Source organism: Oncorhynchus mykiss, chromosome 30, assembly GCF_057628025.1.
Source record: "Oncorhynchus mykiss isolate SJ-2025 chromosome 30, ASM5762802v1, whole genome shotgun sequence".
NCBI classification, from domain to species: domain Eukaryota; kingdom Metazoa; phylum Chordata; class Actinopteri; order Salmoniformes; family Salmonidae; genus Oncorhynchus; species Oncorhynchus mykiss.
This window is the reverse complement of record NC_143051.1, coordinates 11012501-11035589: the sequence shown is the minus strand read 5'-3', so window position 1 is coordinate 11035589 and position 23089 is coordinate 11012501. Positions and strand designations below refer to the sequence as shown.

Here is a 23089-nt window from a genome sequence, read left to right as displayed (position 1 = left end):
GAGAGAGATGACCCTCTGACATCTAGTGTAGGGAGGAGAGAGATGGCCCTCTGACCTCTAGTGTAGGGAGGAGAGAGATGGCCCTCTGACCTCTAGTGTAGGGAGGAGAGAGATGGCCCTCTGACCTCTAGTGTAGGGAGGAGAGAGATGGCCTTCTGACATCTAGTGTAGGGAGGAGAGAGATGGCCCTCTGACCTCTAGTGTAGGGAGGAGAGCGATGGCCCTCTGACCTCTAGTGTAGGGAGGAGAGATGGCCCTCTGACGTCTAGTGTAGGGCGGAGAGAGATGGCCCTCTGACCTCTAGTGTAGGGACGAGAGAGATGGCCTTCTGACCTCTAGTGTAGGGAGGAGAGATGGCCCTCTGACCTCTAGTGTAGGGACGAGAGAGATGGCCCTCTGACCTCTAGTGTAGGGAGGAGATAGATGACCCTCTGACCTCTAGTGTAAGGAGGGACGGTGCACTGATCTGGTCACAGTGGTTTATCTCTGCAGTAGTAATAGCTGTAGTAATTGATATGGTTTCATAACATTTTACCAGAGAGGGACTTAGGAAAATGACATTTGACCCAGAACAGCAAGCCTGGCCCTTTAATGTACATGGATAGTAACATGCATGTCAATCTCTCATGGCTCAAAGTAGAGGAGAGATTGACTTCATCACTACTTGTTTTTTTTAAAGAAGTGTTGACAAGCTGAATGCACCGAGCTGTCTGTTTAAACTACTGGCACACAGCTCAGACACCCACACATACCCCACAAGACATGCCACCAGAGGTCTGTTTACTACTAACACACAGCTCAGACACCCACACATACCCCACAAGACATGCCACCAGAGGTCTGTTTACTACTAACACACAGCTCAGACACCCACACATACCCCACAAGACATGCCACCAGAGGTCTCTTCATAGTCGCCAAGTCAAGAACAGACTATGGGAGGCGCACAGTACTACATAGAGCCATGACTACATGGAACTCTATTCCACTTTAATATCTATATAAGAATGCTGTTCATTGACTACAGCTCAGCCTTTGACACCATAGTACCCTCCAAGCTCATCATTAAGCTCGGGGCCCTGGGCCTGAACCCTGGACTTCCTGACGGGCCGCCCCTAGGTGGTGAAGGTAGGAAACAACATGTCCACTACGCTTATCCTCAACACATGAGCCCCTCCTGTACTCCCTGTTCACCAATGATTGCGTGGCCACGCACTCCTCCAACTCAATCATCAAGTTTGCAGACGACATAACTGTGGTAGGCCTGATTACCAACAATGACGAGCAGTCGACAGGGAGGAGGTGAGGGCCCTCGGAGTGAGGTGAGGGCCCTGGCGGAGTTGTCCCAGGTAAATAACCTCCCTCAACGTCAACAAAACAAAGGAGTTGATTGTGGACTTCAGGAGACAGCAGAGGGAGCACCCCCCTACCCACATCAATGGGACAGTAGTGGAGAAGGTGAAAAAAATTATAGTTCCTCGGCGTACACATCACTGACAGTCTGAAATGGTCCACCCACACAGAGAGTGTGGTGAAGGAGATGAACCAGCGTCTCTTCAACCGGTCATCAGACTGCTAAATATCCATCACTAGCCGTCCTCCACCCAGGACCCTGCTCTGAAGTTAGTCACTGTCACTAGCCGTCCTCCACCCAGGACCCTGCCCTGAAGTTAGTCACTGTCACTAGCCGTCCTCCACCCAGGACCCTGCCCTGAAGTTAGTCACTGTCACTAGCCGTCCTCCACCCAGGACCCTGCCCTGAAGTTAGTCACTGTCACTAGCCGTCCTCCACCCAGGACCCTGCCCTGAAGTTAGTCACTGTCACTAGCCGTCCTCCACCCAGGACCCTGCCCTGAAGTTAGTCACTGTCACTAGCCGTCCTCCACCCAGGACCCTGCCCTGAAGTTAGTCACTGTCACTAGCCGTCCTCCACCCAGGACCCTGCCCTGAAGTTAGTCACTGTCACTAGCCGTCCGCCACCCAGTTACTCAACTCTGCACCTTAGAGGCTGCTGCCTTATATACAGTGCCTTGCGAAAGTATTCGGCCCCCTTGAACTTTGCAACCTTTTGCCACATTTCAGGCTTCAAACATAAAGATATACAACTGTATTTTTTTGTGAAGAATCAACAACAAGTGGGACACAATCATGAAGTGGAACGACATTTATTGGATATTTCAAACTTTTTTAACAAATCAAAAACTGAAAAATTGGGCGTGCAAAATGATTCAGCCCCTTTACTTTCAGTGCAGCAAACTCTCTCCAGAAGTTCAGTGAGGATCTCTGAATGATCCAATGTTGACCTAAATGACTAATGATGATAAATACAATCCACCTGTGTGTAATCAAGTCTCCTTATAAATGCACCTGCACTGTGATAGTCTCAGAGGTCCGTCAAAAGCGCAGAGAGCATCATGAAGAACAAGGAACACACCAGGCAGGTCCGAGATACTGTTGTGAAGAAGTTTAAAGCCGGATTTGGATACAAAAAGATTTCCCAAGCTTTAAACATCCCAAGGAGCACCGTGCAAGCGATAATATTGAAATGGAAGGAGTATCAGACCACTGCAAATCTACCAAGACCTGGCCATCCCTCTAAACTTTCAGCTCATACAAGGAGAAGACTGATCAGAGATGCAGCCAAGAGGCCCATGATCACTCTGGATGAACTGCAGAGATCTACAGCTGAGGTGGGAGACTCTGTCCATAGGACAACAATCAGTCGTATATTGCACAAATCTGGCCTTTATTAAAGAGTGGTAAGAAGAAAGCCATTTCTTAAAGATATCCATAAAAAGTGTTGTTTAAAGTTTGCCACAAGCCACCTGGGAGACACACCAAACATGTGGAAGAAGGTGCTCTGGTCAGATGAAACCAAAATTGAACTTTTTGGCAACAATGCAAAACGTTATGTTTGGCGTAAAAGCAACACAGCTCATCACCCTGAACACACCATACCCACTGTCAAACATGGTGGTGGCAGCATCATGGTTTGGGCCTGCTTTTCTTCAGCAGGGACAGGGAAGCTGGTTAAAATTGATGGGAAGATGGATGGAGCCAAATACAGGACCATTCTGGAAGAGAACCTGATGGAGTCTGCAAAAGACCTGAGACTGGGACGGAGATTTGTCTTCCAACAAGACAATGATCCAAAACATAAAGCAAAATCTACAATGGAATGGTTCAAAAATAAACATATCCAGGTGTTAGAATGGCCAAGTCAAAGTCCAGACCTGAATCCAATCGATAATCTGTGGAAAGAACTAAAAACTGCTGTTCACAAATGCTCTCCATCCAACCTCACTGAGCTCGAGCTGTTTTGCAAGGAGGAATGGGAAAAAAATGTCAGTCTCTCGATGTGCAAAACTGATAGAGACATACCCCAAGCGACTTACAGCTGTAATCGCAGCAAAAGGTGGCGCTACAAAGTATTAACTGAAGGGGGCTGAATCATTTTGCACGCCCAATTTTTCAGTTTTTGATTTGTTAAAAAAGTTTGAAATATCCAATAAATGTCGTTCCACTTCATAATTGTGTCCCACTTGTTGTTGATTCGTCACAAAAAAATGCAGTTTTATATCTTTATGTTTGAAGCCAGGAAATGTGGCAAAAGGTCGCAAAGTTCAAGGGGGCCGAATACTTTCGCAAGGCACTGTACATAGACATGGAATCACTGGTCACTTTAATAAAGTTTACAACCTGCTTTACTCATTTCATATGTATATATATATATAATACATGTATATATACTGTATTCTATTCTACTGTATTTTAGTCTATGCCACTCTGACATTGCTCGTTCTAATATTTCTATATTTCTTAATTCCATTCTTTTCCTTTCAGATGTGTGTGTATTGTGCGTATTGGTGTGTATTGTTGGATACTACTGCGCTTTTGGAGCTAGGAACACAAGCATTTAGTTAGGTATTACTGCGCTGTTGGAGCTAGGAACACAAGCATTTAGTTAGGTATTACTGCGCTGTTGGAGCTAGGAACACAAGCATTTAGTTAGGTATTACTGCGCTGTTGGAGCTAGGAACACAAGCATTTAGTTAGGTATTACTGCGCTGTTGGAGCTAGGAACACAAGCATTTAGTTAGGTATTACTGCGCTGTTGGAGCTAGGAACACAAGCATTTAGCTACACCCACAATAACATCTGCTCAACATGTGTATCTGACCAATAACATCTGCTCAACATGTGTATCTGACCAATAACATCTGCTCAAAACGTGTATCCGACCAATAACATCTGCTCAACACGTGTATCTGACCAATAACATCTGTTAAACATGTATATGTGACCAATAACATCTGTTAAACATGTATATGTGACCAATAACATCGGTTAAACATGTGTATGTGACCAATAACATTTGATTTGAATCATGCAGTAAATTCAGATTTAAAAAACAGAAACAAATACACCTTATGGAACAGAGAGAATTATGAAGATCACACACACACATAAACTTGCATACACACACACACACACGCATACACACTATACACACACACACGTATACACACACACACACACACACACATACATACACACACACACACACGCATACACACACACACACACACACACATACACTTGCATACACACGCACACACACACACACACACACACACACACACACACACACACACACACACACACATACACACGCATACACACTATACACACACACACATGCATACACACTATACAAACACGTACACATGGATTTAGTATTGTAGATATGTGGTAGTGGCCTGGGGGAACACACTTAATGTGTTGTGAAATCTGTTGTGAAATGTAATGTCATGTTTTTAATTGTATTTCACTGCCTGGCAGGAACTAATGGGGACCCCATAATAGATACAATTACAAAAAAAATACCTATGAGTTTGTGTGATGTTGGTAGTTTGGATATGACGTGTGTGTGTTTGTAGTTTGGATATGACGTGTGTGTGAGTGTTGGTAGTTTGAATATGACGTGTGTGTGAGTGTTGGTAGTTTGGATATGGAGGTGTGTGTGTGTAGGTGTGTATGGGAGGGAGGTGTGTGTGTTGGTGTGTATGGGAGGGAGGTGTATGTGTTGGTGTGTATGTGAGAGAGGTGTGTGTGTAGGTGTGTATGGGAGGGAGGTGTGTGTGTATGTGTGTATGGGAGGGAGGTGTGTGTGTAGGTGTGTATGGGAGGGAGGTGTGTGTGTAGGTGTGTATGGGAGGGAGGTGTGTGTGTATGTGTGTATGGGAGGGAGGTGTGTGTGTTGGTGTGTATGGGAGGGAGGTGTGTGTGTAGGTGTGTATGGGAGGGAGGTGTGTGTGTAGGTGTGTATGGGAGGGAGGTGTGTGTGTAGGTGTGTATGGGAGGGAGGTGTGTGTGTAGGTGTGTATGGGAGGGAGGTGTGTGTGTAGGTGTGTATGGGAGGGAGGTGTGTGTGTAGGTGTGTATGGGATTGTTAGGCCAAAGCTTTTCCTCTGCATTTCTTGGCATATTCCAATGCTATTTCACTGTGTGTGTGAGTGTGTTGTTTTGTGTATCCCTCTCTTTCTCATACTCTTTCTCTTTAATCTCTATTTCTCTTTTTTTCATAACCTTCCCTCTCTCCCCTTCTCCTTCTCTCCCTCCCAGTCTCCCTCTCTCTCTCCCTCCTCTTTTCCTTCTCTCCCTCAGTCTCCCTCTCTCCCTCCTCTTCTCCTCTTCCTCCCAGTCTCCCTCTCTCCCTCCCTCTCTTCGTGAGTGTAGTCTGGGCAGCCTGCCAGCTGGCATGTGTGTTTTTGAATGAATACCTGATGAAGTTGGTGGAGCGAGGCGTGGGAGGAGCCTAGTGTGTGTGTCTCCCTAACCCTTGCATAACACACGTTGCGAGTGCTGCTTGCATGGCTCCCTCTCTCACACTGCGCGTGTGTGCTGCGTGTGTGTGAGTGTGTGCGCTAGGGAGGCAACAGGGGCAGAGGGGGAACTTCCTGCCTGCTGCCATGCCGTAAGGGAGGATAGGGGAACACAGGCAGGGGCCAGAGCACGGAGCACACCCCTCATCACCAGGACTGTTTGGGATTTTCTGCTTTGCTCCGGGTGAAGGAAGGAGAGAGAGAGAAAGAGAGAGAGAGAAAGAGAGGGTGTGAGATCAATAGAGAGTGATAGAGAAAGAGAGGGCGTGAGATAAATAGAGAGTGATAGAGAAAGATAGTGAGAGAGAGGGACACTCTGCTTGCCTCTGGGGCGTTTCTTAAGAGAGAGTGTGTGTGAGAGAGAGAAAGAGAGGGATAGAGAGAGAAAGAGAGGGATAGAGAGAGAAAGAGAGGGATAGAGAGAGTCGCCCTGAAAGGAAGGCTGGTAAGCATGCAGCAGGAGGGCTTCTCCAGACACACTGGTAAGACACTTTGTCCTCACACTGACCGTCTTTTCTGTCTCATACCTTGTCCTCTCTGTGCGGTGTTACACTGTACTGTCTTCTGACTCGGCCGTCTGTGGTTCCTCTCACGAGGTGTTTCGCCTGTCTTCTGTTCTCTCGCTCTCTCTCTTTCTCCCTCTAAACGAGCTCGAGGACTGTCCCCTGGGTGGAGAAAATGCAAGTCATGCAACGCTCCTTTAGCGCTTGTTTTCCAAAGGCTACTTTGTTGAGTTATGTCTCCTACTCCTTCACTTCACTCTCCCCTAGTGTCTCCTACTCCTTCACTTCACTCTCCCCTAGTCTCTCTCTCTCTCCTTCACTTCACTCTCCCCTAGTCTCTCTCTCTCTCCTTCACTTCACTCTCCCCTAGTCTCTCTCTCTCCTTCACTTCACTCTCCCCTAGTCTCTCTCTCTCCTTCACTTCACTCTCCCCTAGTCTCTCTCTCTCCTTCACTTCACTCTCCCCTAGTCTCTCTCTCTCCTTCACTTCACTCTCCCCTAGTCTCTCTCTCTCTCCTTCACTTCACTCTCCCCTAGTCTCTCTCTCTCTCCTTCACTTCACTCTCCCCTAGTCTCTCTCTCTCTCCTTCACTTCACACTCTCCTAGTCTCTCTCTCTCTCCTTCACTTCACTCTCCCCTAGTCTCTCTCTCTCTCCTTCACTTCACTCTCTCCTAGTCTCTCTCTCTCTCCTTCACTTCACTCTCTCCTAGTCTCTCTCTCTCTCCTTCACTTCACTCTCTCCTAGTCTCTCTCTCTCTCCTTCACTTCACTCTCTCCTAGTCCCTCTCTCTCTCCTTCACTTCACTCTCCCCTAGTCTCTCTCTCTCTCCTTCACTTCACTCTCCCCTAGTCTCTCTCTCTCCTTCACTTCACTCTCTCCTAGTCTCTCTCTCTCTCCTTCACTTCACTCTCCCCTAGTCTCTCTCTCTCTCCTTCACTTCACTCTCCCCTAGTCTCTCTCTCTCTCCTTCACTTCACTCTCCCCTAGTCTCTCTCTCTCTCCTTCACTTCACTCTCTCCTAGTCTCTCTCTCTCTCCTTCACTTCACTCTCTCCTAGTCTCTCTCTCTCTCCTTCACTTCACTCTCTCCTAGTCTCTCTCTCTCTCCTTCACTTCACTCTCCCCTAGTCTCTCTCTCTCTCCTTCACTTCACTCTCTCCTAGTCTCTCTCTCTCTCCTTCACTTCACTCTCTCCTAGTCTCTCTCTCTCTCCTTCACTTCACTCTCTCCTAGTCTCTCTCTCTCTCCTTCACTTCACTCTCTCCTAGTCCCTCTCTCTCTCCTTCACTTCACTCTCCCCTAGTCTCTCTCTCTCCTTCACTTCACTCTCCCCTAGTCTCTCTCTCTCCTTCACTTCACTCTCTCCTAGTCTCTCTCTCTCTCCTTCATTTCACTCTCCCCTAGTCTCTCTCTCTCTCCTTCACTTCACTCTCCCCTAGTCTCTCTCTCTCTCCTTCACTTCACTCTCCCCTAGTCTCTCTCTCTCTCCTTCACTTCACTTTCTCCTAGTCTCTCTCTCTCTCCTTCACTTCACTCTCTCCTAGTCTCTCTCTCTCTCCTTCACTTCACTCTCTCCTAGTCTCTGTCTCTCCTTCACTTCACTCTCCCCTAGTCTCTCTCTCTCTCCTTCACTTCACTCTCTCCTAGTCTCTCTCTCTCCTTCACTTCACTCTCTCCTAGTCTCTCTCTCTCTCCTTCACTTCACTCTCTCCTAGTCTCTCTCTCTCTCCTTCACTTCACTCTCCCCTAGTCTCTCTCTCTCCTTCACTTCACTCTCCCCTAGTCTCTCTCTCTCTCCTTCACTTCACTCTCCCCTAGTCTCTCTCTCTCTCCTTCACTTCACTCTCCCCTAGTCTCTCTCTCTCCTTCACTTCACTCTCCCCTAGTCTCTCTCTCTCTCCTTCACTTCACTCTCCCCTAGTCTCTCTCTCTCTCCTTCACTTCACTCTCCCCTAGTCTCTCTCTCTCTCCTTCACTTCACTCTCCCCTAGTCTCTCTCTCTCTCCTTCACTTTAATCTCCCCTAGTCTCTCTCTCTCTTCCCTCTTCCTCTTGCTCTGTCGTTTCTCTCTCTCTCTCTTTCTGTTGCTCATTCTCTCCCTTCTTCCTCTCTCTCCTCTCTCTCTCGCTATGTACTCTACGTGGTGAGAGGAGAGGGGAGCTCTGGACAATACTGAAGATAGTGACAGGCCTGTTTGTGCTCCCAGCCTGACTGCCTGCCTCCCCTTAAAGAGACACACACTGACAGAGAGGGAAGGAAAGAGAACAGAGGGAGAGGGAGAAAGAGAGAGGGAGAGAGAGAGAGAGGGAGAGAGATAGAGAGAGAGAGTATTAGTGTGTAAGGTACTCCTGGTGCAGAGTCGTACTATACACAACAAGAGCTAGAGAACTCACTATATATAGCTCTGAGGTAATGTATCACACTGTAGTTATCCCTCTGAGGGCTGGACGGGGGACAGGGTAGTACAAACACACACACACACACACTATATGTAGTGTATTACACACAGACGCACACACACACAACACACACACTATATGTAGTGTATTACACACAGACGCACACACACATACTATATGTAGTGTATTACACACAGACACACACACACATACTATATGGAGTGTATTACACACACACACACACTATATGGAGTGTATTACATACTCACTCACACACACACACACACACACACACACACACACACACTATATGGAGTGTATTACATACTCACTCACACACACACACACACACACACACACACACACACACACACACACTATATGGAGTGTATTACATACTCACTCACACACACACACACACACACACACACACTATATGTAGTGTATTACACTCACACACACACACACACACACACACACATACACACTCACTCACACACACACACACACACATACTCACACACTATATGTAGTGTATTACACATACACACACACACACACTCACACACTATATGTAGTGTATTACACACACACACACACACACACACACACACAGGAAAGCTGCAAGCTCTGCAGTGAGAAATCACTTTGATATGTCATCAGTTTTCTAAATACCAAATATGGAATGAAAGGTCTTAAGGCCAACAGGCTTAGACTACCCAGTAGACTGTCAACTAGAACAAATATGAAGGCTTAGACTACCCAGTAGACTGTCAACTAGAGGGGGGGGGGGTATGGTTGTGTGTGTGGGTGTCTAGGTGTGCATGTGTGTTTATGTTGAATGGGGATCTGTCAGTGAACTAATGTAGGTCACTAGAGGTCAGCTCTTTCTCCCTCTCGTCTCTCTATCCATCTTTCTCCCTCCCCTCTCATCTCTCTCCCCCTCTCTCTCTATCTCTCTATCTCTCCCCCTCTCTATCTCTCTCCCCATCTCTCTCTCTCTCCCGTTCTCCCTCTATCTTTCTATCTCTCTATCTCTCTCCCCATCTCTCTCTCTCTCCAGGGGGAGTTATAGCACGCTGGTTCAGCTCTCTCTCTAATCCTGCAGGATAAAGCAGCAGAGGAGAGGAAGGATAGAAAGAGGGATAGAGAGAGAGGAGGAGAGGAAGGCCCAAGCAGGAAAGATTAGGGGCTGGCTTACCACTGGGATGTAGAAACACTGCACTAACTCTCTTGATTGAAGCATGGTAACTCTCTTGATTGAAGCAGGGTAACTGTCTTGATTGAAGCATGGTAACTCTCTTGATTGAAGCAGGGTAACTCTCTTGATTGAAGCAGGGTAACTCTCTTGATTGAAGCATGGTAACTCTCTTGATTGAAGCATGGTAACTGTCTTGATTGAAGCATGGTAACTCTTGATTGAAGCAGGGTAACTCTCTTGATTGAAGCAGGGTAACTCTCTTGATTGAAGCAGGGTAACTCTCTTGATTGAAGCAGGGTAACTCTCTTGATTGAAGCATGGTAACTCTCTTGATTGAAGCATGGTAACTCTCTTGATTGAAGCAGGGTAACTCTCTTGATTGAAGCAGGGTAACTCTCTTGATTGAAGCAGGGTAACTCTCTTGATTGAAGCATGGTAACTCTCTTGATTGAAGCAGGGTAACTCTCTTGATTGAAGCAGGGTAACTCTCTTGATTGAAGCAGGGTAACTCTCTTGATTGAAGCAGGGTAACTCTCTTGATTGAAGCATGGTAACTCTCTTGATTGAAGCATGGTAACTCCCTTGATTGAAGCAGGGTAACTCTCTTGATTGAAGCAGGGTAACTCTCTTGATTGAAGCAGGGTAACTCTCTTGATTGAAGCAGGGTAACTCTCTTGATTGAAGCAGGGTAACTCTCTTGATTGAAGCATGGTAACTCTCTTGATTGAAGCATGGTAACTCTCTTGATTGAAGCAGGGTAACTCTCTTGATTGAAGCATGGTAACTCTATTGATTGAAGCAGGGTAACTCTCTTGATTGAAGCAGGGTAACTCTCTTGATTGAAGCAGGGTAACTCTCTTGATTGAAGCATGGTAACTCTCTTGATTGAAGCAGGGTAACTCTCTTGATTGAAGCAGGGTAACTCTCTTGATTGAAGCATGGTAACTCCCTTGATTGAAGCAGGGTAACTCTCTTGATTGAAGCATGGTAACTCCCTTGATTGAAGCATTGTAACTACCTGGTCAAATTTAGGCTGAATGCACAGAAAGGTTTTTATCTACGATGAAGACAGAAGCTAATGTCTTGATGAGATGAGAATGCTCTCTTTCATCTACCTATTCTACATGATGTTAAAGGATAAACATAATCAGCCCATAATAATTACCCTAATAATAGTGTGTGTGTGTGTGTGTGTGTGTGTGTGTGTGTGTGTGTGTGTGTGTGTGTGTGTGTGTGTGTGTGTGTGTGTGTGTATGTGTGTGTGTGTGTGTGTGTGTGTGTGTGTGTGTAGCTGCATGAACATTATTAATGAGCTTCACACTGAGTGTTTCCCTGCTCTCACCGACGCAACACACACACACGATGCTCACAGATGGCAGAAATTGATGCTTACAAACAAACAGACACATGTAAGCATGCGTCTCATCTTCCCAGGGTGGGCATTGAAATGCCGTTTAACCCCAATTCTCTCTCCTCTTGTTGTAATGGGTCACTGTATGATAAAGACATTTTCTATTGTGTGTGTGTGTGTGTGTGTGTGTGTGTGTGTGTGTGTGTGTGTTTGAGAGAGCCTAATCCAACATGTTTGTTCTCTGTGGTCCCCAGGTTGCTGCATCTGTCCAGAAGGCTGTCCAGAAGGCTGTCCAGAAGGCTAGCTCACAGAGGGAAATGATTCCGCATGAAGCTGACGGACGGCTCTCCTCCTCTCTCCACGACAACGCCGGGTGTGACTCGGGCTGCTCTCACGGCAACGGCAGGTGTGCTGCTCTCTGCTCTCTGCTGAGCCAGAGCCAGGCGTTGGACAGACGCTGAGCTACCCCTTCCCTCCCTCTCTACCTCCTACCTACCTACCTACCTAACCTCTCCAGTCTCCCAGTCTCCTGGTCCTACTCACCCACACAAACAGCAGGAGGGCCTACTCTGTCAAAGAGGAAAACCAGGCGCGCGAGAGAGAGAGAGAGAGAGAGAGAGAGAGAGAGAGAGAGAGAGAGAGAGAGAGAGGGAGAGAGAGAGAGAGAGAGAGAGAGAGCCAAAGACAGGAATGAAAGAGAATGTGAACGAGGCAGAGACATAAGAACTAGATAGTTAGTGTGAAAAGAGAGACAGACACACCTGTTGTTGCCGTGGGAGCAACGCGTGTCTATGTGACAGAAAGTCTAGAGAGAAAAGACAACAGTATGAAGTCCAACCATGAGCGCAGCAACGAGTGTCTGCCCCCCAAGAAGAGAGATTTCCCAGCCAGCACTGCAGATGAGAGGCCCCTGTTGATGGCGCCCGCCAGCGAGACCCAGCGAGGAGAGAACCTGACATGGCTGGCCAGTGTAGCTGGCGGGCACAACAGAGACATTAGTGGAGGTAACGGGGATGGCGGTAGAGGTGGGCAGCGTACCAGCACTCCCTGTGAGTCTGACGTGCCCCAGTACAAACCACTATGCTCCACCATCCCCACACACTCAGACTTCCTGGTCCCTTCCTCCATCTGTTCCTCCTCTTCATCACATCAGTCCAGAGTGGTGACCACATCGCTCCCTGCCATGTACAGCTCTCCTCTGTCCCCACCAGGGGGGACCATCCACTACACCCAGCTTCCCCACAACCTTCAGGTCATCAGTTCCCCTTACCCAGGCTACCTCTCCTCCCAGCCCCCCCCTCTACCCACCTCCACATCCCAACGCTCCCACCCTGACCCCTACCCCAACGCCACCATCACCTCCAAGCTGAACCAGCACCACTCTGTGGGTCCAGGTCGCCCCCCACCCCAGTCCCTACCCCCAGGCCTGGCTCTATCGGACACTGGCCCCCAGTACGTCCAGCTCTCTGGTTCCTCTCAGAACGTGGCCCCCCGGACTGCCCCCTTGCCCCACGGAGGGACCCACCACCTGCACCACGACCCCCACCACACCCTGGCCTTCAGCGGGGGCTCCCAGGTGCTGGTACAGTATGCGGGCTCCGAGGAGCCCCTGACTAAGAGAGAGGAGGGCCGGCCCAGGGAACTGCACAACGGAGAGCTGGAGAAGAGAGGCCGCTTTGAGAGGAAGGAAAGCAAAGGAGCCCCATCATCATCCTCCTCTTCTTCCTCCTCTTTCTCCCATCACCAGCTCCACCAGCAGCAGAGCTCCCACCATCACTATGAGACCTATACCTCCCATGATGCCTCAGGGCTACGGACCTCTCTCATGCTCGTCCCCAACAGTCATGGAGGACAAGACCACCAGAGTCCCGAAAAACTACCCCTCTCCTCTGCCTTGCACCCAGAGAAAGGCAGCCTCCTCCTGGGTAAACCTGTGTACCGCACCTCCTCCTCCACGTTCACCTTCCCCCCTGCGCTCAATGTGGAGAGTCTTAAGGCAGCCGTCAGCTCCCTGTCCCCCCACACTCACACAGTCATCCAGCCCACACACAACGCCAGCGATGCATCGCCCATCTCCTTAGGCCAACTCTCCACCAACTTCTACCAGGCTGGCCCAGGTGGGCAGCCCATCATCGGCTATCTGTCTGGGGGTGCGGGGGGGCAACAGTACCACACCAGTCTGTCCCAGCACCTGCTCATCCCCGTCAGTGGGGCCGGGGCCACCAGCCTGGAGGCTGGCCATACTGCACACATAGCCACCACAAGTCAACCACAGCCCTTCCCTGCCACACTCTCCCACGCCTACGTTGCCACCACCACCACCACCACTAACCCCAGAGAGGAGCATCTATTTGAGGTCCCGGCCCCCTACCCTCCTCTGTCCTACCCTGCTGGGGCTGGGGGGAGCATGGTCCAGGCCCAGCTACACCTCCCGGTGGTCCCAACCCCCCAGGCCCCCTCCTCGGCCCCCTCGGGCTCCTCGCTGCCCGCCTACTTTATCAAGGGCTCCATCATCCAGCTGGCGGACGGGGAGCTGAAGCGCGTGGAGGACCTGAAGACGGAGGACTTTATCCAGAGCGCTGAGATCAGCAGCGAGCTGAAGATAGACTCGTCCACCGTGGAACGCATCGACGACAGCCACACGCCCAACTTTGCCATCGTACAGTTCTCTGTGGGTGAACACCGCGCTCAGGTAAGAGAACGCTTTTGTTTATATAACTTCATGAATAGCAAAACAAACCAACGCTAAATCATGTTTGTGCATCGATATAACATTGATATTCACAAGTGGGCAGAGGTGCTAACCAGGGCCTGCGCACGTCAATCGATTATTGAATAACTCCCTGTGTGTTTTATACTAGAGACTTACTGTGGCTGCAACTCAAGCCTCTCTTTCCACCGATATAAAGCCTGCACCCGGGGCTTGTGAAGGCGGTGTTTGTCAACACAGGAGAGGATCCGGACAAGAAATTTGTCCACTGGGCGTCAGTTGTAGGCTACATGCAGGATATTTTAGACAGCAAGTCCACTGGGCGTCAGTTGTAGGCTACATGCAGGATATTTTAGACAGCAAGTCCACTGGGCGTCAGTTGTAGGCTACATGCAGGATATTTTAGACCGCAAGTCCACTGGGCGTCAGTTGTATGCTACATGCAGGATATTTTAGACCGCAAGTCCACTGGGCGTCAGTTGTAGGCTACATGCAGGCTATTTTAGACCGCAAGTCTACTGGACGTCCGTTGTAGGCTACGCGCAGGCTATTTTAGACCGCAAGTCTACTGGGCGTCAGTTGTAGGCTACATGCAGGCTATTGAGCTTCTTGTGTGAATTATTATATGGATGATAATAAATGGACATATATTTTAGGGGGTGGATGTATTTTTCGTTAGGGAAATTATTAAATGTTCAGGGCATAATAACGTGGTTAGTCACTGACCCCGGCACATATTATGCCAGAGTCCGCATCGGTTGGAATCCGTGTTTTTCACCCTCGCCCTGTCTTTCTAACACTGATCTGGCTCTTAAATAAAACCTTCAAACAAATTACAAATGTAAAAAAAAATACTGTTAATAAGAGGCTTGTTTGATATAATGCGTGTAATATAATGATACAGTATAATGACCGTAGAGGCTAGGCCGTTATGCCGTTTAGACGTGGGAGGACATTAACACACACGAGTGCCAGATTCTTCAATGATAATGACCAAATCATTGTCTCGTGATTAAAGAGACCAGGTTGGCCCCGAAACGAGTGGGAATGGTGAATTCAACTGTTAAACAAGCTGCTCAAAAAGCTGTCAATCAACTGATGGCCCAAATCATCAACTCAGCCAGGGGAACACAAACAGTAGCCTTTGACGGGTTTCCACACCTTTCATTATGTGCCAATGGACAGGCTAACGGGCAGCCTACAGAATGTAGCCTATTGGAATATCATCCGATAACACGGGGTTCACCCGCACAGCTGATCTCCATAGCAACCATTATTGGTCCCAGTAATAGGTACACCTTAGTCCCACCTGCAACCAAATTCTTTCAAGATGTGTTCGCCCTCTGATTGGTATTGTCAAGGGAACAACTTAGTCCTTTTTGAACAGGACTAAGTTCAGTACAATTGAAATAAAGTATTTTATTGTTTACCAAAGCAAATCTACTGTGGCAATTTACCCGACACTTGGTATAAATGGAAAATAATGTTTTTTTTTAATTATTAGGTCCCCATTTATGTAATCCATTAAATACAACTGTATATGAAATTGTCTGTTATACCTGGACTGTCCATATTGTAAATGTGCCATTCATGCGCCTTTTGCACTCAATTCTGTAGTCTACCTCACTATTCTCAATTGAATATTGTCTTTACATCTGCTTTTATAGGCCTATATGATTAGTTTTGATAGGCTATAGGTGTTTAGGTGTTGTCTCCTATATGATTAGTTTTGATAGGCTATAGTTTAGGTGTTGTCTCCTATATGATTAGTTTTGATAGGCTATAGTTTAGGTGTTGTCTCCTATATGATTAGTTTTGATAGGCTATAGTTTAGGTGTTTTATTCCTATATGATTAGTTTTGATAGTGTAGGTGTTGTCTCCTATATGATTAGTGTTGATAGGCTATAGTTTAGGTGTTTTATTCCTATATGATTAGTGTTGATAGTGTAGGTGTTGTCTCCTATATGATTAGTGTTGATAGGCTATAGTTTAGGTGTTTTCTCCTATATGATTAGTTTTGATAGGCGTTGGGTGTTGTCGCCTATATTTATTTTATTTTACCTTTATTTAACTAGGCAAGTCAGTTAAGAACAAATTCTTATTTTCAATGACAGTGGGTTAACTGCCTGTTCAGGGGCAGAACGACAGATTTGTACCTTGTCAGCTCGGGGGTTTGAACTTGCAACCTTCCGGTTACTAGTCCAACGCTCTAACCACTAGGCTACCCTGCCGCCCCGTTTAGGTGTTGTCTCCTATATGATTAGTTTTGATAGGCTATAGTTTAGGTGTTGTCTCCTATATGATTAGTTTTGATAGGCTATAGTTTAGGTGTTGTCTCCTATATGATTGGTTTTGATAGGCTATAGTTTAGGTGTTGTCTCCTATATGATTAGTTTTGATAGGCTATAGTTTAGGTGTTGTCTCCTATATGATTAGCTTTGATAGGTGACAGTAGGCTATAGTTTAGGTGTTTTCTCCTATATGATTAGTGTTGATAGGCTATAGTTTAGGTGTTGTCTCCTATATGATTAGTGTTGATAGGCTATAGTTTAGGTGTTGTCTCCTATGTGATTAGTGTTGATAGGCTATAGTTTAGGTGTTGTCTCCTATATGATTAGTGTTGATAGGCTATAGTTTAGGTGTTGTCTCCTATATGATTAGCTTTGATAGGCTATAGTTTAGGTGTTGTCTCCTGTATGATTCATTTTGATAGGCTATAGTTTAGGTGTTGTCTCCTATATGATTAGTTTTGATAGGTGACAGTAGGCTATAGTTTAGGTGTTGTCTCCTATATGATTAGTTTTGATAGGCTATAGTTTAGGTGTTTTCTCCTATATGATTAGTGTTGATAGTGTAGGTGTTGTCTCCTATATGATTAGTTTTGATAGGCTATGGTTTAGGTGTTGTCTCCTATATGATTAGTTTTGATAGGCTATGGTTTAGGTGTTGTCTCCTATATGATTAGTTTTGATAGGCTATAGTTTAGGTGTTGTCTCCTATATGATTAGTTTTGATAGTCTGTTCTCTCTCTCCATCTCTCCCTCCCCTCCTCTCCTCTCAATCTCTTTTATTATCTCTCCCCTCTCTCCCCCAGGTGAGTGTGGAGGTGCAGGTGGAGTATCCCTTCTTCGTATTCGGCCAGGGCTGGTCGTCGTGCTGCCCGGACCGGACCACTCAGCTGTTAGAACTACCCTGCACCAAGCTCTCAGTGGGGGACGTCTGCATCTCCCTCACCCTGAAGAACCTGAGGAACGGCTCCCTGAAGAAGACCCAGCAGACCCAGAACCAGGCCATGGAAATCACTACTAGCTGCAACATGGGCTCCATCCACGGGCCCCTCAAACCCTCCAGGTCTTCCCGGGGTGGAAGGGGGTCAGCCAGGCACGGGGAGCAAGAGAACGGGGTGGGCCATAGAGGCTCCAGTGGGGGAATGGTGGTTGAAGGTGTTCAGTTCGCCTCAGAGAATGGGGAACTGAGGTTCGGCGTCGGAGGGGGGGTCAACTTGAAAGGAGGCCAGCCTGGAGATTCAGAATCCAGTAGGGGCGCCGCCAAGCCGGCAAGCCGCAAGAGGAGGTGGTCGGCCCCCGAGGGCCGTCAGGTGGAGAGGAGCGAGGAGGTGCCCCAGTTGACTCTACCCAAACCTTCCTTTATCACTCAGGAGGTAAAAATCAGCATCGAAGGCAGGTCAAATATAGGCAAGTAGTGAAGGCAGGAGATTAAAACAAGACTGTTAATTCATATAGGGATTGGAGGAGAGATGGAAAAAAAGAAATGCCCTCGTAAATGTTTTATTTTAACGACTTTGTTTTAGATGTTTTTCTTGTTTATATTTTCTATCCGGATTACTGTAGGCTAAATTTGACCCATGTTATCACCTTACATTAAGTCCATGTTAAAATAACATTGTAGTTGATGCGTTCGGCATTATGTAAACGAGCAAACGGTGCAATTGGATTTGTCAACAAGTCTCTGGGCAAGGGGTTTTGTGAAGTATAGTACGTGTCTTATTGGAGGGTTTGTGGCATGCAAGAGCGCTGCTTGATACCTCTCTGGTCATTAGATGGCTGCAGGTGGACAACTGAATTAAATATGTAACGTTAGCTTTCCTATAGAGCCTAGGAGATGACTAAGCTGCCATAATGTAGACCGCTGAGTGATATCACTTCCTGGTAGAGGGCACTACTGACGAGAGTGTTCAGGATGTCTGGACGGAATCACTCTCCACGCCACCCGTTGCCGTGGTGGCAGACTGAGTTGATATGATGTCATCTATCCCGAGCGACTCAAGACGTCTTTAAATAAAACACAGTAAAAAAAAGGACTTTAACAAATTCAAACCCTCGTGAATAGAATAAGGATGTATAATAACACCTTTATGTGTCTCTGACAGAAGGTTAGAACTACACATCTAATCCTAAACAAGGGGTCACCAGATGCCTCGACACTCATCCACCTAGACCACTCAGCTAGGTGATGTCACCCAGCAGGGCCAGACCAGCCAGGCGAGGTCATCAGGCCGCGCCACTGGGCCACCATAAAAAGAGAACTCTTCCTTCCTTTGTTATGTTTGGGTGACAGTGGAGTCATTTTGTTATTATTCTTGAAACGTTGATAATGATATATTTAAATGATTGTCTAAAACTTTCGAGGTCAGGGGTCACATACTGTATGTATAATTTGATCCAGGGTGGTTAAGTAAAATGTTTATGTTATTCCTTTATACCCTACATACATTTACATTCACACTGAGTTGATGAACTATGGGATTATTCAGAGGAAGATGATGTTTACTTGGTGCAACCTTTTCCTTTACATTTTTATGGCAGAAAGAAAGAGCTTATGTCTCAAATGGTCCCTTATACCCTATATAGTGCACTTCTTTTACTAAGGCTCCTATCCTTATGGGCCCTAGTCAAAAGTGGTGCACTGTATCGGGAATAGGGGCCATTTGGAACGCAGTCAGAGAGTCACTGTTGAGTCTTTAGAGAGAGACAGCATGTTGTCTTGAAGCACTTGCGTTTGCACACCTGTCACACTCACCAACTGATGATAACACAACTATTATTATTATTATCGTTATTGTTATTGTTGGTCTCTCTTCATTAACACAGTACTGTATGTTTTTGTTATTTTACCTTGAGGAAGAAGTAGAACTCTGTGACAGCAGGACTTTAGAACAGTGAAGGGGTCGTGATGATGTCATAGAGGAATGATGATGTCATGGGGTCACCAAGTCACTTGACCTGACAGGGATGAATGTGACAGGTGATGAAGCGAGTGCCAGTTAGGAGAGGGAAAGAAAGTGAGAAAGGCAACAGAGGACTATAGAGGACGATATAAAAGCAGAAGAGTGTTTTTTTTTGTTGCTAAGGCACTTTACTCCAATCAGAACATGCTCTTCAAAATATGGGTGTGGTACAAAAAAAAAAGACACATAACTGCCTTTTCAAGGAAATCAAAAATGTCAATCAAGTCCAAAAGGAGATTGGACAAAGGATGGGAACAGGCAGGAACTATGTACAGGTATGTTGTGGACGAGACTGAGAGAGTTATAGATGCTCTGGACACAGACTTTTTGACATGTGTCATATACATAATGTATGTACGGGAAGTGTGCATGAATGTAGCTATGTGTAAGTACACACACACCAGAGGAGGCTGGTGGGGGTAGCTATAGGAGGACGTATTCATTGTAATGGCTGTTATGGTATAGATGGAACGGGGTCAAACACACTGTTTCCAGGCGTGTGATGTGTTTGGTACCATTGCATTGATTCCATTCCAGCCATTACAATGAGCCCATCCTCCTATAGCTCCTCCCACCAGCCTCCTCTGACACACACTCACACACGGAATACAGTACCTGCACAGACAGGCACTCTCCTGAAGGTGAGGGAGGACTGTATGTATTTCATACTTGTTGATATACGTTTAATGTGTATCCAAATACTTTTGTTGCATAGATGTTTCCCCTTGATGATATAGAGAAGCCAATATATTTGAGTAGGAAACTAAAACGATAGTGATTCTCAGTGGTGTGTGTGTGTGTGTGTGTGTGTGTGTGTGTGTGTGTGTGTGTGTGTGTGTGTGTGTGTGTGTGTGTGTGTGTGTTTGTAAATGTATATAGAAATATCATATAAGTTAATTTGATATATCCCATGTTAAATGTCCAGGGTTCCTGTTTTTGGAGTTCTACTTAAGAGAATCTTGCAATTTGCACATCTGGAGAGGTTGTCAGTTGGGTGACATGACTTTTTGGTTGTGTCCGAAATGGCGCCCTTTTCCCTACATAGTGCACTGACCAAAAGTAGTGCACTATATAGGGAATAGAATGCCATTTCAGATACACCTATGTTTTCAGCCAGGTTGCACACACAAACCCACACACTCACACAAACACACAGTGAGCTGAAGCCATAGAGATAGGTAGAGGACTTGTCTTTGTATCTGTACCATTATAGTGTCTGTGACAGCCTCAATGGCGCTGTCCATGCTATCTCCATTTTAAAGTAGTCAATTGTCGTCTTCACTATTGGCTGGTCCCTCCTGATGACCCAGTTGGACATGACTCCAACAGGGTCACCAGGGGGGGATCATTCAAGGAAGTTGGAAGTCCCACCCAGTTGACTACATTAAAATGTTGGAATCCCTCAATGGCGCTATCCATGCTAATACAACCTTTTGGCCACTAGAGGCCTCTATCATTCTCTATGGCTGAAACCCCATTTTACTGAAATGTAGCAGTTACTTAACAAGTGCTCTCCCTGCTGATTGGCTCTGACAATCTTGACTCTGCTCCTCATTGGACAACCACACTGTCAATCACATCTGTGGCACATCCAAGTCCCACCCACTTGTTGGGGGTTTGGTTGAGAGACAGTGTGGAGGTATGTCGGTCGGTCTTGGAGCCGGGGGGCGGGGCCACCAGCAGGTACACCTGTTGAGCTCTAAGCTTGAACTAGATTTTCAGGTGTGTTTAGGTGGTATGGCAGAATAGGAGAAGTATAGCAAGTTGCTTCTAGCCACTGGTGTAGGTTCAGATGTTTAGTTCATCCCCCTAAAGGTTTGTGTTAGGTGTGGGTGTAGGGGAATCTGATCCTAGATCTGTGGTTAAGAGGAACTCCTACCTGGAGGGCGGGTGCGGGTGATTGCCGTGGTGATGGACAGATGGATGGTGGTGGCGGTGGTGGGGAGTGAGTAGACACCCTGTATAAGATTTGAAAATGCTTTATTGTTTTTAATAAAACAGGGTTTCTCAGATCAACACCACGGCAGTGCATCTTCATTTTTTATTTTCTAACATTCTTTGACTATGTCGTCTAGAGCTAGTTTCTGTGTGTGTGTGTGTGTGTGTGTGTGTGTGTGTGTGTGTGTGTGTGTGTGTGTGTGTGTGTGTGTGTGTGTGTGTGTGTGTGTGTGTGTGTGCGTGCGTGCGTGCGTGCGTGCGTGCGTGTGTGCGTGCGTGCGTTTCTGAGAATGTGTGAGTCTTTTTGTAAGGACAGGATGGATATAATGTTTTTTTTTTGCTTCTAGAGCTTCACCTTGGTAAAATAGCAGATATTCAAACCATTACATATATGGCTTTGCATTCATACACATTGAACCAAAATGAGACCCTAGTTAAGTCTTGTTCTAACTGACTAACCCCTACCTAAATGGGACAATTCAGTAAAACAACGACACACACTTACACCCCTCACCAATCAAACCCTTTCAGGTAAAGTTTTCTAGTGCAAATGTAAAACATAATGGCAGTGGTGTGGTGGCTGCTTTCCAAAAGGTTAGACAACAAGCATCTAGCCAGCATGTGTGTAACTTTGGATTTGAGGGGTGAAACTGTGTCTCTAGAGATGGGGGGATGAAGCTGTGTCTCTAGAGGTGGGGGATGAAGCTGTGTCTCTAGAGATGGGGGGTGAAGCTGTGTCTCTAGAGGTGGGGGGGGGTGAAGCTGTGTCTCTAGAGATGGGGGGGGGGGGTGAAGCTGTGTCTCTAGAGATGGGGGGGGTGAAGCTGTGTCTCTAGAGATGGGGGGGGATGAAGCTGTGTGTCTAGAGATGGGGGGTGAAACTGTGTCTAGAGAGATGGGGGGTGAAGCTGTGTCTCTAGAGATGGGGGGTGAAGCTGTGTCTAGAGAGATGGGGGGTGAAGCTGCGTCTCTAGAGATGGGGGGTGAAGCTGTGTCTCTAGATATGGGGGGTGAAGCTGTGTCTCTAGAGATGGGGGGTGAAGCTGTGTCTCTAGAGATGGGAGGTGAAACTGTGTCTCTAGAGATGGGGGTGAAGCTGTGTCTCTAGAGATGGGGAGGTGAAGCTGTGTCTCTAGAGATGGGAGGTGAAACTGTGTCTCTAGAGAGATGGGGTGAAGCTGTGTCTAGAGAGATGGGGAGGTGAAACTGTGTCTCTCGAGATGGGGTGAAGCTGTGTCTCTCGAGATGGGGTGAAGCTGTGTCTAGAGAGATGGGGGGTGAAACTGTGTCTCTAGAGAGATGGGGGGTGAAGCTGTGTCTCTAGAGATGGGGGGTGAAGCTGTGTCTCTAGATATGGGGGGTGAAGCTGTGTCTCTAGAGATGGGGGGTGAAGCTGTGTCTCTAGAGATGGGAGGTGAAACTGTGTCTCTAGAGATGGGAGGTGAAGCTGTGTCTCTAGAGATGGGGAGGTGAAGCTGTGTCTCTAGAGATTGGAGGTGAAACTGTGTCTCTCGAGATGGGGTGAAGCTGTGTCTCTCGAGATGGGGTGAAGCTGTGTCTAGAGAGATGGGGGGTGAAACTGTGTCTCTAGAGATGGGGTGAAGCTGTGTCTAGAGAGATGGGGTGAAGCTGTGTCTAGAGAGATGGGGTGAAGCTGTGTCTAGAGAGATGGGGAGGTGAAACTGTGTCTCTCGAGATGGGGTGAAGCTGTGTCTAGAGAGATGGGGTGAAGCTGTGTCTAGAGAGATGGGGTGAAGCTGTGTCTAGAGAGATGGGGAGGTGAAACTGTGTCTCTCGAGATGGGGTGAAGCTGTGTCTCTCGAGATGGGGTGAAGCTGTGTCTAGAGAGAT

The 23089-nt window shown here is 47.1% G+C and overlaps 1 protein-coding gene across 3 annotated transcripts in view; it reads left to right on the top strand.

The window, feature by feature from the left end:
* LOC110487919 (ataxin-1) overlaps positions 1–21316 on the top strand; it is a 179943-nt gene extending 158627 nt beyond the window's left edge. For 2 of the 3 annotated variants that reach the window (XM_036971340.2, XM_090227549.1), the window contains 2 exons: positions 11596–14033; positions 17147–21316. In XM_036971340.2, coding sequence (XP_036827235.2) covers positions 12168–14033; positions 17147–17755 — 2475 coding nt within the window. In that variant the 5' untranslated portion in view covers positions 11596–12167 and the 3' untranslated portion in view covers positions 17756–21316. Of the gene's footprint in view, positions 1–5920; positions 6368–11595; positions 14034–17146 lie in introns of those variants that run through there. The other variant, XM_036971341.2, reaches the window with a different exon arrangement.
* The last annotated feature ends 1773 nt before the right edge of the window (positions 21317–23089 follow it).